This window comes from Mirounga leonina, unplaced genomic scaffold (genome assembly GCF_011800145.1).
Source record: "Mirounga leonina isolate KUSES-001 unplaced genomic scaffold, KU_Mleo_1.0 Mir_205, whole genome shotgun sequence".
NCBI lineage: Eukaryota > Metazoa > Chordata > Mammalia > Carnivora > Phocidae > Mirounga > Mirounga leonina.
This window is the reverse complement of record NW_023270515.1, coordinates 3,574,377-3,589,335: the sequence shown is the minus strand read 5'-3', so window position 1 is coordinate 3,589,335 and position 14,959 is coordinate 3,574,377. Positions and strand designations below refer to the sequence as shown.

Here is a 14,959-nt window from a genome sequence, read left to right as displayed (position 1 = left end):
GCGGGAAGGTGCTCAATCACCATGTGCAGACACACAGCCAGTGGATGATCAGGTGTCTGAGCAGCACAGAGGGGAGGGCCATCATGACGGCAACATGGGAGAAGCAGTGAAAACATGTGGCATAAAGCCTGGCCAGAGGAAGCCCTGTGATTATCAGCAGCTGTTAACGGCACTCTGAGCAGGGCCCATGGCTCCTGCAGACCCACGCCACACCGGCCAGGCCTTCAGGGAGAAGGAAAGCCACCCGTTGGCACTCGTCATGGGAGAACCAGGGCTCTGATGGGGCAACAAGGCCAGGAAATGGCTTGACGCAGTCACTCCTTCCACGAGGGCCCTGCCCATGCCCCCCTTCCTCCCGGGAAGCAGGCTGGGCACCAGGATATAAACAGTCCACTGTGACTAAGCCTCCGTGTCCACTCCAGGTCATTGATCCAGTATTGACTCGGGGAACAGAAGTCAGCAGACTTGAGCGTGGTTTTCAGGCGTCTTCCTGGAGGCAGCCCCCCGGGGCAGTGGGGCTCCGCAGCAGCCCGCCCCACCTCCACCCCAGGCTCACCTCCCAGGGCCAGCCTTCTTGGAGTTCCCGCAAGAACACGCCTGGCCACCATCCCAGCCCCTGGGGACGGACCTCAGGCCAGTGGTTTCTCCGGGGAGATGAGGTCATCCAAAAGGAGTAGGAACTCACAGGGAAGAAAATTTCCACTCCAGCTCTTGAGTTACTGATGCACAGTCAGGACAAAATGCAGCCTGGGCGACAGGATGAGCCAGGGCACCACTGTTCCACGGGCCAGAGGGCAGTCGGGTCCGACAGACCTGGGTCCGAATCCCACTAGGCATTTTCCTTGCTGATCTATAAACCCAATCCGCTGCCCTTCTAGAATGCACTGCGTCTGAGGGATCCCAACCGGGAAAGGTCAGCGAGGTTGCCTGGGAAGGGCCAGCAAGGCGGGGCAGGTGGGGAGGGCTCTTTGGCACAGTCTCCTTCCCCTGCAGACGCCATCGTTGGCTTTCCCAGAGCCACCAAGCTTGTGCGGTCTTCTGGAACCACAGGCCACACTTGCAGAACGAAGAGTCACCCCGGTCGCTCCAGGCTTGCCTTTGGGCCCCCCCACGGCTCGGCATATGCCCACTCCCTTCCGCCTTCTGTCCTCTCGGGGCTCCCTCCTTGTGGCCGGGTGCACCCCGCCTCACGTGCCCTCGGCCCCCACGGACAGGATGCTGGAGGTGGAGGCACATGTCAGTGCCGGCCCTTCCCCTGCCCTGTCCAGACCATTTCTCCAGCATTCTCTCAAGAGTGATGCTCTGCAGGTTGGTTTTGTTTTAAAACTAGTCAGAAAGAACGATGTCTCAGCCTTGGGAGACTTCGCTCCTGAGCAAGCCCCTTCTGAGAACCCTCGAGGGCTGAGGCTGCTTTTCTGGGAACCAAGGAAGGCTGTCGACAACACATTCCGTTACCTACTAGAACATTCCATTCTATTGTTTCCACAAGTTACAAACAACCACAGCCTAGATTCGAGGGAAATGAGTCAGGGCAGGCACTCGGCCGCTGTTTCATCCTTGAAATAACCACAGAACCCTGCGGATGCTTTCTTGGGAGAGGCGGGCCCTACACTTGGCTGAGGCCTGGAACGGGGGCTTCCAGTGAGAAGCATGTGCAGGACCCAAGACCAGCTCCAGGCCCCACAAGGAAGGCTTACCGCCTTGTTCAATCCAGCAGCAGATGAATCTGGAGAGGGGCAAGGCTTGCCCTCCCATGGGAGGACTTAGTCATGCAGTCAACCAAGAAGACCCTTGCTGACTTGATGTCTTTGCTCTTGTAAACCCAGCTGAGAACAGCGCACGGCTGTCTTCATGTCCGAGTCTTAGGCCCGCCGGAGACACCTCCTCGCCCTACCAAGAAGGCAGTCTCGCCCCTGTCCCTTCTGCTAGAGCAGGCAGAATGGGCTCCCGTGGCCTCCCCCAGACGCTGGCCGGCCACCCGATGGCATGGTCCCCACACCTGCCACGTCTGGGTTCCAGTAATCCATTTCATCCCTTTGGACCTCAGAATAAAAGCTCCCCAGGAGGCACCCAACAACACAGTGGTCGTGGGCCCCTCTCCCTCCTGTCCAGGACGGCTGATCCTGAGGGTTCTGAAGGGTGGTGGCCGGCCATGGGGCCACGGTGGAGAGGATGCCCGGCATTGTCTTCGTGACACATTTACGTCACGTTAACTATTATGCGCCACAGGAAAGGGAATTGACGCAGTACATAGAATTGCTGTTAATATTTCTTAAGTGCGCTCACCGCATTGCTCTGATTTGCAGCAGAGAGCACGTAGCGCCACTGGTTCTAACCCTGCGGACCCTCCTCATTCCACTGCCGGACCCTCGTCTTGCAAGGGTTTCGAAGACAAGATGGTATCGCGCACGAGTGGGATTTCACCCAGCTCTACTCTTGCATGGAAATCTCACTAGCACCAGGCCAACCGTGGAGCAGAGGAGGGAAACTGAGTTTCCCCCAGCTGATGTGTAAACATAAGCGGGTCCCACCTGCCTCATGGGGCCGCGTGGGGCTTCCCGGCACCCTCCCTGGGCCCTGGGCTTTGGGGGAGCCAGGGAGGGGGGTTAAAGAGGATTAGAAGGTCTCCAGCATCCCGGAAACTTGTTTATTTGATTTTTTTTTAAGGCTGCTTAATAATGTGTAAGAACCAAATCCTTTCTCGTGAGTGTGGGTGGGCGAAGGGTGGTTATTTTTAAGGGAATGATTAACCATCTTCATTGTTAGTGTTTTATAAAAAAAAAAAAAAAAAGCAATGGCGTATAAAGCATATTGAGCACCAAACAGGGCAGAGGGAGTGCTCGGCCTAATGTCCAGGCTGGTGTGCTCGGGCCACCTGAGCTTCCCTGCTGCGTCCTTGCAGGCTGGTGGCCACGCTGAGGTCTGTAGTCTTGGGGCAAGGAGGCCCCTCCCAGGCCCACGGCTGCTGTGCCGGAGCGCACACTGAGATGTCACCGTCCCCCGCACAGAAATCTAGGTGACAAACCAGCAAACAAAACCAGGGCCCAAAGTCCCTCCCCACGCGTTTGCCAAGTGGATTCCGTGCACTTTCGGGACCACCGGTGGCTCAAGGGCGCACTCACCATCTCCCTCCTGCCTTCGTCCTTCTCCTGGAGCTTCAGATGTGCGGACACCTGCCGGGGGTGGGATCAGAACAGATGGCGGTCAGCAGGGCACACCTCACTCTGACACGACAGAGGACACCCCTCGGAGGTCTGGGCTTCCCACCCGCCCCGGGCTTCCCAAAGGCAGGGCCCAGGACAGCAGTACATGTCCGGGACGCTTCCTGTCATGTCAGATGGCTTCTCTGCTGTGCCCAGAGGGAAGGCAGGTGTGGGCACCCGACCGACCGGGACACTCCAGCCATCAGTGAAGACCACTGCTGTATATCTAGGAAGTCCAGGGGCCACCTGTTGAAGCACCGACAGACTAAAATGACCCACCGTGGAGGGTTCACAACACAGAAATTGGCCAGTGCTAAATGTGAGGACTCCAGTTTTGTGGTCATTTTGTTTTGCTTGAGGTCCTGTTTGCTGGCACACCAAGGGGCCCCTGGCACTGCTTGGTGAGACTCGAGGGGCCATCAACATCCAGTATTGGCCCTGGTTCTGGCCTGTCCCGTTCTGGGGTGACCTTGGGGGACAAGGCCTTGCAGGGGACAAGGACAAGGGGGACTGCTCCGTTTCCTCATGGGCACACTTTCCAGCCGGTGAGCTGGGGGAGAGGCCAGGCCTGGGGTGCTTGCAGGGCCAGCTGCCCGCTCGGCAACACCCAGGGTCACTGTGCGGTCTGCCTGGTGGTCTTGAGGGTCAGAGACAGCACGTGGAAATGCACAGCCGCTCTGACACGTGGCTGGGATGGGGTGCAGGTGTCCGGTGTCATCCCTACGCCTGTGGCAGGACCTTCAAAACCAAAAAGCAGTATTCCCTCAAGCGAGAGGTGATTTTCAAAGGCATCATGAAACTCTCCAAGGTCAAACCCTAATTTCATTCTGAAAATGAACTTCACAGCAGGGCGTGGTGACAGGTTGGGGACTGTCACCAATCTTGTCTGCACAAGAAAGCAGTGATCGAGCTGGAAGCCAAAGGGAACTTTCTCAGTCAAGTAACCAAGTGCTGAGTTGAGTAACTGGCTGAGAAGCTCAATTCTGGTCGCCCAAGAGAATGGTGAAGTAGCCCTTCAGGGAGCAGCAAAGCTTGAATTTTCTAAATTTGCTGTTCTGTTTGAACGCCTCCTGAGCTCCTGGTGCCGCAGTCAGAATGGCCATGTAGAGGCAGGATGCACTCTTAGGGGCCCCGGGCACGGGGCTGCTGGTGAGGCCCAGCCCGGTGGAGAGTTCTCCCCCTTTCCAGAACACTCAGTCCCCGGGGACACGAATGCGGACAACCCGCAGAGCAGGTTAGGGGGCAGATCGCGTATCCGACATCTTACTCTGCATCCCTTTGCTGAGATAAGAACCCCCTGGAGTAGCCCTTCAGATGAAATGCCGGGCAGCTACTCTCCAACCCCGCAGAGAGGAAGCTTTGCCCCGTCCAAATCAGAAGCACAGGGCAAGACCTCTCTTGGCAGGGAAACCAAGGCAAACGCCCGTTTATCAACCAGGGACGTAAGGCAGAACTGCTGAGAACGGGGAGGGCCGAGAGGCCGGGCACGGTCTTCGGCAGCAGGCCAGGAGAAGGCAGAAAAGCAAGCAGCCTGAGCACATGCCGTCCGGGCTGCTCCAGACCCCGTCGTGCAGGCGCCCCGAGCTCACTGCCACACTCCTGGTGACTGTCCGGGCCTTTGTGCATACGGGGCCTGGGATGCAGGGGGTGTGCAGCAGATGCTTGTTCCGATCCCCCGACCCCGGCCGGCAGGGCGCTGACGACCAGACACTCAGGGCCCCAACCCAGGCGCCAGATTGGGGACCTCAGGCCGAGAGCCACAAATAAGTAAGGACAGCTGATGGCGCATGGGCGGTAAGATTGTGGCCACCTCTAGGTGCTCACCCACAGAAGGTGGGTCAATAACCTTCTCACAAACTTGACCATGATTTCGCCGTCCAGAGTCCGTGAGAACCTGGGGTGTGGGGACTTTGTTTTCGATGAGGCTGTCCAAACAGCAGGCCTGGTGCCAGAGCCCCACCTGCCGGTGCGCAGGTGACCCGCAGAAGGCACCGCTCTGCCTAATGGGGACGAGGGGGCCAGGCCGGGGCGGGCCCAGGCCAAGGGGGCGGCTCACCATCATGGCCTCCTGCACCGTGAGGTGTGGCAGCAGCATGTCGTCCTGCATGATATAACAGGACACCTTCCGGAAGCAGCGCAGGTCCCGGGGCAGGCCGTTGATGAGGACGGCGCCCTTCATGCCCGTCTCCCTGCAAGCGCACAGAGCACACGGTGAGCTCCTCCTCCAGGGCCTCGGGGAGGGAGGGGGCCCCTCCCAGCAGCTTCCCAGCTGGACCGTTTATGGCAGGGACGCCAAGGGGCCAGAAGGGATGGAGGGGGCGACCCAGAACAGCACCAGGATGCGCAGGACGGAGCTGCGTGGAGAACATGCTCAGGATGAAAGGGGAAGAGGTACCGAGCCCCTAAGGAACAGGTGCTAATAAGCAGAGATACTCGTGGGTGCTCCCCCTGCGGCCCCCAGGTCGGAGGGACACCCCGGCTCTGCTGGGCTTTGTGAGATTGGCTTCCGAATGATCTCGTGAGTAGCCAAGGCTACACCAAAGGCCCAAAGGCCAGGACTCTGCAGCCGAGGGTGTCGGTCAGAAGCAGTTCCTGAGGGCACGAGGGGAGCAGACTCCCGGTGCACAGGTGGCTCACAGGAGGGGCTGGGCCTGCACCCCTGCGGCCAAGGGGATGCTCCTTCTCCACAGGGAAGTTGTCCCCTCACTCAATAGATCGGGGCATGGCGTGTGCATCTCGGAGACGCCAGCCACCCTCTCTCCCTCCCCCTCCCAGATCCACTGTGCATCTGCACTGCCCCATGCCCTCCCCGTGCGTCATCTCAGCCCCGGGGAGGGGGCGGAAGCCACAGGCATCCCCCTGAGGACCTGCCTCCTAGACGTCCCAGAGCACAGAAACACCAAGGGGCTGTGGAGACCAGTGCAATCCCGTCTGGTTTCCAACTTCATCCCGGCCAGTACTGCGACCTTGGGCTCGTTCCTCCAGGGCATGGGCCGGGATCCCCTGGCCACCCTTGGGGCCAGGCTTGGGGCCCAGGCACCTCCAGGCAGCGGTCGGCGGCCCCAGGCTGCCTGAGCACCCCCGGCCAGGCAGCGGCTGTGGGTGTGGACGTGCTGAAAGTGTCTGCCCTCCACCCCTGCCATGCACCCCCATGATGCTGGGCATCAGCTTCAAGCTTTCGATGTGAATGCAACAGGCAGAAACTTGTCATATGGGAGGTTTTTAAAAAATCCTAATTTCTGGCATTAAAGAGTAATTCAGAGGTCCTGAGGAAAGGGGTGATATTTGTCTTTTTTTCCAGGAGATGAAATTATTAGTAGTATTAGCGGTATTTGCTAATGTTGGCAAATGGGAGCCCGAGAGCGGAGAACAGAGGCTCTAAGAGGGCAATTTAACACTTGGAAAGATTCAGTTTTCCAGCCGCTCTCCCAGGAAAGACACTGGCAGGACGTCGGGGGCTAACACAGGCCCAGGCCAGAGCACCTGAGCCCCGGGCCCCTGTCTGACGGTTCTCCTGCTGCTCACCTTACATTTTTTTTTAATCTTTTTTTTTTGAGAGAGAGCAGGGAGAGGGAGAGAGCGAATCTCAAGCAGACTCCCCGCTGAGCTCGGAGCCTGATGCGGGTCTTGATCTCATGACCCTGAGATCATGACCTGAGCCAAAATCAAGAGTCGGACGCTGAACCGACTGAGCCACAGAGGCGCCCCAATCCTAAGGCCTCTTAATGCTCAACCCCACAGCCCTCACCAGAGTCTGTGCAGAACCTTAAGAAGTGACAGGACAGACCGGGCAGCTACTCTCCAACCCCGCAGAGAGGCAGCTTTGCCCCGTCCAAGTCAGAAGCACAGCTCTACTCACCTGTACCCAGCCAGAATGTTCATGAGCGTGGACTTCCCAGCCCCGGAGGGCCCCATGATGGCCACCAGCTCCCCGCTGTTGAACTTCCCGGAAATCCCTTTCAGGAGGGTCTTGTATCCTGCAGAAAGCACATCACATTCATTCCCAGCCATCGCGGGGTCCGTGGGTTCGACCCCCACACAGGAAGGACAAACCCATAAATACGCTAAAGACACAACCAAGACTAAAAGCAAGATTTTTCATGCGAGCTCTGGGTGAGAAAGTCAGCCTCCTATGTGCCCCCTTCCTCAGCTGCCCCTCGCGGTCCCCTTGGCAGCTCCGAGCTCTGCACGCGCGGTGTCTGGCCTACGAGGAATCCACCTCCTGGTGGGACGAGGAAGCAGGGGCCTCCTCCAGGACCCCAGGCCAGTGTGAACAGATCTTAACCCAGGGCCACGCCACCCGCCACGTTGCCTCCGCCCCCATGACGGTGAGCAAGCGCCTTTATTAATCAAATGATTCTTCTTTCATTTATTTATACTTTATATTCATATAAACTATTCGTGTAAAATTGATTCACATAGTGTTACCTTATAATTAAATAATTAAAATAGCATTAATTAAGAATTAAGAGTTTCTCATGCTGCAGCCACATCAAATTGCTCTGGAACTTCTGCCAAGTCTCCATCCGGGAGCTGCATCAGAGGAAAACACACCCCACACAGAGCCACGTTACTCTTTCTTCGAGGGGACTGTTCGATGTGCTATAAACAAAATAGAAGCAACTGGACCTCAGGTGAAGACTCCTAATTCAGAGACATTTTCTCAGGTCCTGAGAAACATCCTCAGAGCAGACCCTCCAATGGTCACAATCATGCAAACGAAGTATTTGACCCCCCCACACCCAACGGTTACAGGGGCGAGTGAAGCGCCCCACGGAGCCCCTTGTTCTGGCCGTCTGCTCCCTGCACCCCCACACCTGCGTGGGCCTGGGGAGTTCTCGCCCAGTGGTCTACTCGTCTTTCACAGATGAGACACCTCCACTCCCACCGGTCACCAGGTGCCACCTCGATTTGGACAGGGAGTGCCCGAGGACCAGTTTCCTCAGGCAGGAGAGAGAGGCAGCAAGCTGTGGCCCTGCGATCTGCCTCATTACGGACAGCGACAGTCGCCTGGGGAGGGCTGACCGTCACCGAGGTGGGAGAGGGGTAGAGGAACAGCGCACATGCGCAGTCTGGAGGAGGCGCTCACATGCCTACCCCCGGGACGAAGGTGACTCAGGTCAGCTAACAGGCACCAGAGCCAAGGGAGACCAGTGCGGGGAGGGGCCGGGACCCCAAAGCATAGAGTCTGTGTCTGCCTCTCGGTGGACAGACACACGGAAAAGCTGGGCGACAGCAGAGGCTTCTCCTCTGCAAGGTCAAGCTCCTGGTGCAGGGGCCCCCGTCAGGCACCCCGGGGCCTGGGCCACGGGGACCTGCATGACATCACCGAGGGAGCGTTAATGCCGGGCGGGCGTCTGTTCCTTTGTGGCTGGCTTCCTGGCGGTTCAGGTCAGGACCGGGGTTACCCTCGAGCAAACCCTCCCTTAGGCTGTTCTGTGAATCAGGGACCACCTGAGGATGCAGGTGAGTCCCTGAGATGACCACGAGCTGGCCACCGGCCGTTTGGAGGCCAAGAGCAGTCTGCTGGCCTGGGGGCGGCCCTGCATCCCGGGGTTCTGAGAGGCCCTTTCCCTCGGGGCAGCGCCCACGGGGGATCCTCTGACAGCACCCGGGCCTGTCCCTTGGTATCGGGGTGCACACTGTGCACCAGATAATAGCACAACTCACTCAGGCTGTGCTCGCCAGGATGCGTACCAAGGATGCAGGGCTGTGGGGGCAGCAGGCCCTTTCAAGGGAGAAGGTGGGCCCCTGGGGTGTAGCCTGTGGTCTTGTCATTTACACCAAGCGAGTGGGAAGGTGGGTCTGCCCATGAACCCCCGGGCTGGCTGCGCCGATACACGGCCAGTCGTGCGAGGCTCGTGAGGCTCAGGACTCGAGCCTCCGGGAAGGACGCTGGCTCCCAGCACAGCCTGAAAGGACAGGGGACCTGCGGCAGGCTGGCTGGGAGGGGTCCTCCCGTGAGGGGCCTGCACAGGGTCGGGCAGCCGAGAAGGGGCAAGACGCAGCTCGGGGCTGCCCCTCTCGAATATCAGAAACCTGCTTTTCTTAGAAACAACAAACACACGTTTGGGATAGAAGAATCACAAAAGCGACAGTGGAAAGTGAAGAAGTCACCTCTCTGTCCTACTTCTGGACCCGCAGGGGTCCACGTGCACACGTGGAGGTGGGGACCTCGGTCTGGTGCTGGGGGACCGGGAATCCCCGTAGAGTGGCGTTTGTGGGTGTCCCACACGTGCACAACTCTGTCTTTATGTAACAAAATCGTCCTCGGCTGCAGAGCCTTGCACTTGTCCCCTTAGAGAAATACGAAATGGAGGTGCCCTACTTCCCGCCCAGGAGCTCCGCCCAGCCCAGTTCTGGGCACAGTGGAGGGGCCGCCTGCTTCCTCCTCCGTGTGCTGTGGACACTCGGGTACACGGGGGCTTGTCCTGATGCTTCTGGTCGGGGTTGTGATGCTCAGAGGATCCCAGGGACAGAAACCACAGAGGGGCAGGGCCAAGCAATGCCCATCAGCCCCCCGCAAGGTGCGGGCAGCCCGTCTCTCAAACAGTCAGTCCAGAAACCAAAGCAAAACCCAGACAAGAGAGGAGAGGAGAGAAGAGACAAAGACAGAGAGGACAGTGCCTGGTCCCTCCCTCACAAGGACAGGAACCCTGCTCGGACACCGGGCCTTCCCATCTCAGAGGATGCTGGCAAAGCTCTGGCACCCAAACCCAGGTGAGCGCACGGTGCTTTAGAGGGACACGGTGTCTGTCCCACCGACAAGGGTCAGGGGACACACAGCAGCATAACTTCAGTTGAGTGGGGGCACACAGATGTCTCCTTTTGTAGAAACAAGCCCTCGAAGGAGAAGCTCAGAGTACAGCCCTGGGTGCACACGATCCGTAATTGGCAGACGAGAAGCAAGGGCTCAGAGAGGGTTAATGACCTGCCCAAGGTCACAGAGCAGGTCAGCAGAGAAGCCCACATTCCACCCACATTGCCCAACCCCAGAAGTGTCTTCCCCCCGGGGCACGAGCCTTTGCCAGGGCCGGGAATGCAGCTGAGCGGCTTGGGGGGCTGCAGCGGCTCCCATTACATCACCGAGGTCGGTCACCTCGGGAATGTGCCTTCAGTCTGCTATGCAGGAAGCACTTCCCAGAGAACGGGAAGACAGGACACGCCTTCCTTCCCCAAAAGACCAAATCACCCCATTGCCGGACGCCAACGATGCCACCTGGGTCATGTTTCAGAAGCTAAGGCCAAAACCCCCTGTGTGCATCCAAAGAGCTCTGAGCCAGTCAATCCTCCCTTGCCCTTCAGGTGCTTCTTTCCGTAAAATGCCATCTGAGCCCTTGGGGACCCATTGGGCTCCCAATCCCGGTTTCCTGCAGAAAATAATAAGCAGTTCGTCCCGCAAATTCCAGCAAGCAACCGGCTCACTCAGATTTGGGTTCGCAAGCTGTGGCTTCCGAAGCGGCGGCTGTCTCTAGAGAGGTCCCAGGGTCGCTCAACCCCCGCGTCTGGTTCTGAGCCGCACCAAGCAAAGGCGCGCTGTCGCCCTGTGCGGGGCGGCCAAGAGCAGCAGTGGGTCCCCCGGGAGAGCAGAGCTGGTTCTGCCGTCGTCCGAACGTCAAATGCCATCCTGAGAGTTCAGCACGCTGACCCCTGCGGGCCCAGCACGCCACAAACATGAGTGTGGACAGACCATCGTGGTGCGTGGAGCCCTGCAGGCAGAGGCCACAGACGGGCCACCGTCCCGGGTTTGTTCCCTCACTCAAGACCTTGCCGAGGTGGCTGTGTCACCCAAAATAGGCCACGTTCCAATAAACCTTACTTACAAACAGAGGAGGTGGGCACTTTCGGTCCCCAGGCCGCAGTTTGTGAACCTGCTGCAGAACCTCGGAGTGGGGCTGGCCTGGCACCCAGGGCAGCTGGGCTCCTGCCACGTCATTTCTCTCGGGCAGGAGTGCTTGCAAGGTTGAGGAAAGGCCAGGTAAGGATGGGGTGCCCCTGCTCCGGGGAGAACAGGAGAGCCGAGGCAGCTCTGAGAGGAAGCGAGCTTCACTCTACACCCAGGGGCCAGGAGAACGCCGACTGAGACCCAGCTCATTAGCAGGACCGGTGACGGCCTGTCAGTGCTCACTGATGGACGGCTTTACGGCTGCTGGTCCGCATCACTCCCAGAGCTCCCACAGGTACCAACCTAGCTAGGGAGCCACGCTGCTGGGGGTGGGGGGCATCCCGGCCACAGTCTCCGGAGTCACCCTCAGGGGCCACCTCATCACAGGCCCTCAGGGCAGCTGCTATCAGGGGCCCCACTTCCATGGGAGCACAAGGAAAGGTGACCTCAGGGCCCATTCTCTGATAGAATGTTCTAGTTCATGTCTCCAAAGCTCACCTAGGTACACTAGAAACACATTCCTTCAAAGCAATCCTCAACTGCTTTGGGGGTTTTTCAGGCCTTGAGTGTTGGGAGTTCAGGGTGAGAACTCTGGATGGATGGAGGTACGGAGGGAGACAGGGATGGAGGGAGGGTGGAGGGAGGGAGTGGATGTGCGAGGTATGGAGGGAGACAGGGATGGAGGGATGGGGGTGGGGGGATGGGGGAGGGACGGAGTGGATGTGCGAGGTATGGAGGGAGACAGGGATGGAGGGGTGGGGGGATGGGGAGGGAGGGAGGGGATACAGGACGGAGGGAGGGAGGGAGGGATGGGGGGATTTGCGCTCCACCACTCTAGTGGACAGAATAATAGCCCCCAAAAGTGTCCACATCCTAATCATTAGCATCTGTTACTTTACAGATGGGATTACAATAAGGATCCTGAGATGGAGATGTTATCCTGGATTATCCAGTCAGGCTCAAAATAATCACAAGGGCCTTTCTAAGGGAAAGAGGGAGGCAGGCGGGGCAGAGGCAGTACCGGGAGATACGACGAAGGATGCAGAGGTTGGGGAAAGAGAAATCTGAAGACGCTACCTGCTGGCTTTGAAGACAGGGGAAGGGGCCGCAAGGCAAGGAGTGTAACCACTGGAAAGCTGGGAGAGGCAAGCAGAAGGTGCTTCCTGGAAGCCTCCAGAAGGAACCCAGCCCTGATTTTGGACTCCTAACGTCCAGAACCTGAAGACAATGCACGTGTGCTGTGTGAAGCCACCGTGGGCAGCGATGAGTTCCAGCAGCGCCCGGACACTCCTACGCTCAGCCCCGCCCTACTCACCCCAGCTCACGCCCACCTGCACCCCCCGACGATGACTCCCCCACCCCACTCCACTCTGTGCACATGATGTGAAAGCCAGCAAGCCTTCACGAGGGGCGGCTTGATGGACGGTCTACGCTGCAAGAGCGAAGCCCCGGGCTGTTCTAGAAGAGATGCCTGCTGCCATCTGGTAACTCTTCCAGAGGAAGTCCTTCTTCCATCCAGTGTCACTCTGACTTTCTTGGGTAGCCCACATGGCACAGAGCCTGGTTAGAACACATTCCCCAGTGTAGACTTTTCATAATGAGGTTCAAGGAACAGATTAAACTCTGTGCCATTAAATGTGAACAGGAAGACGAGGACAGGGAAGAGCAAGGTGGTAAGAGGCAGCCCAGGGGCCCATCCAGCCATGCTCAGGACTAGGGAGTAGCCACGGACAGGCCGCCCACCCATCCTGGCCTCAGTTTCCCCAGGATAAAACCCCTCCTGGCACTAGTAACTTCTAGATGTGAGTCACGTGCAGCTTTCTTTCCCTAGACAACCAGACGGTCGCTGAGGTTCCCACACAGTTCCCACAGAAACAGCCGCGGGGTCCCGAGACAGGGAATCCCCTCTGCACGCGCCATGCTCACGGCAGGCGTCAGACCCAAGTTCATCATTGTGCAGAGCCTGACACAGCATCTTCCCTCAAACCGAGCAGGGGTGTCATTTCGCAGAGATGTTCTTTGCCCCAGGCAAATTAGAAAGAGCCAGGGAATAAACATGGACACACACACCCCCCCCCCCACCATGTACACACACAAACACGCACACATGCATGCACACCCCACCATACACACACACACACACATGCATGCACACTCCACCATGTACACACACGCACAGCACGCCCACGCCAGCCGGCTTGTTGAGGATCGGCCGTGAGCAGCCCCATTGCAGGCACTGAAGAATAGATAGAAGTCATTTACATCCTGTCAGGCATGAAGCAGGTTTTTATCACTATGTTATTTTTATACTTCTAAAAGCAGAACTAGTCTTTTTCACACACTTCTAAACCTGGCTAGAACAATAGAAAAAAAAGAAAAAAGAAGAAAAAAAAATCCTTCTGATTATTCAAATGGGGCCAAAACTGCCAGTAAGGTCCCAAATAATCCCCAAGTGTCACATCGTGCTCATCCGAGAACAACACCGTGTACCTGGTTTCTGCACCCACGTTGTCATGTTTCCCTGGAGGCCAGTGTTTGTAAAATAAGCCCCGCTGCACACCTCCCTCCTCCCTCTCCCTCCTCCCCCTCCTCCCCCTCCCCCTCCCCACTACTCTTCGCCCCAGAGCTAAAAGGCTCTCTTGCTGAAAACTGACCCTCACTCTCCAGACCCTTCCTTCTCCCTCTCCAAGAGCAACCTCAAGGCAAAAAGGACCAAAGTCCATGTTCCTATACACCCGGGTCATTTCATTTTTACCCTACTCGTGTTTCCCCTGGGATGCCCAAGGGCCTTCACACCCCCGTCAGTTCTCCTTATTAAGTGGCAAGGCCACACCCACAGATCAAACCTCGTTCTCCTGTTTTGTGCACCTTCTGAAACACTGCAAGGGCTCTGAACTGACAGCAGTAGCAGGAGCCAGGCCTGCGCAGCCGGGCGTCGCAACACGAGCTGGGGTGAGCAAGAGCCACTCGTGACGTGAGGATGTTACCGTGTGTCCCCAAACCACGCACACGGCGCGGCGCCCCCTCTACCACCCCAGGGAATGCCGGGGCAGCAAGCCCGGTCCACTCCAGAGCCGCACCGTGACCTGTGCGACTACGACAATCGCCCGCTGGCTTGCCCGGGGCCTCGCGGCCGCCACAGCAGGACCGCAGACAGAGCGCCAAGCTTTCGGAGGCCTTTCCTCGGGGCCTGACTTTGATGGACTCAAAACGGAGTCCTTTCCATCCTTCCTTCCTTAGAGCCTCTCAGCAGCAGCATCCGGGTCGGTGGTCTCCCTCACGGTCCGTGTCCTCTGTCCACCCATCAGTCCCTCCATCTGTCCGTCCGCCGCCCCAGCCCAGCGCCCTCCCGGGGTTCCACCTCTGCACGGCTCTAGGCAGAAGCAGCTCCCTCCTTCTTTCTGCCTGCTTGGGTCTAAGTATTTGAAATGGCAATGTCCACAAATCCCACGCAAGACGGTGCTCAGTGTCCCTCGAGCACCCCGGGGAAGAGCACACCCCCCTCTGGCCTCCTGCCCCAACAGTAAGGTGGCGAGCCCATCGTCCTGGAACCCTCCTGCACAACGCAGGGTCCCTGCCTGTCCCTCAAAGCCGAGTTACTCTGCAGCCTCGGAGGATGGCAGGGCAGTAGGGGCCACTCGGCAGAGTCGCTGAATGCAGTTCCCCTTTCGTGGCCCCAGAAGCTAGTCGTGCCACCAAGGTGCTCGCCCAGCTCCTCCGTGTGCGGGGCTCTGGGCCTGGGGGTCAGTGGGATATGGACACCCTGGAGGGTCAAATGAAGGCCTTTCTCCCTAACGTGAACCAAAGGGGCCCTTTAACGGAGGGCTTTGGGCAAGAAAACCATGAAATGGGCATTATTATCCTGTGCCCC

The 14,959-nt window shown here is 58.3% G+C and overlaps 1 protein-coding gene across 2 annotated transcripts in view; it reads right to left on the bottom strand.

The window, feature by feature from the left end:
• Positions 1-14,959, bottom strand: part of ABCG1 (ATP binding cassette subfamily G member 1) — a 53,389-nt gene that overhangs the window by 11,206 nt on the left and 27,224 nt on the right. For both annotated transcript variants that reach the window (XM_035028898.1, XM_035028899.1), the window contains exons 3-5: positions 7,063-7,180; positions 5,260-5,392; positions 3,123-3,173 (exon numbers count right to left, since the gene is read on the bottom strand). In XM_035028898.1, the coding sequence (XP_034884789.1) occupies positions 3,123-3,173; positions 5,260-5,392; positions 7,063-7,180 (302 nt within the window). The remainder of the gene's footprint in view (positions 1-3,122; positions 3,174-5,259; positions 5,393-7,062; positions 7,181-14,959) is intronic.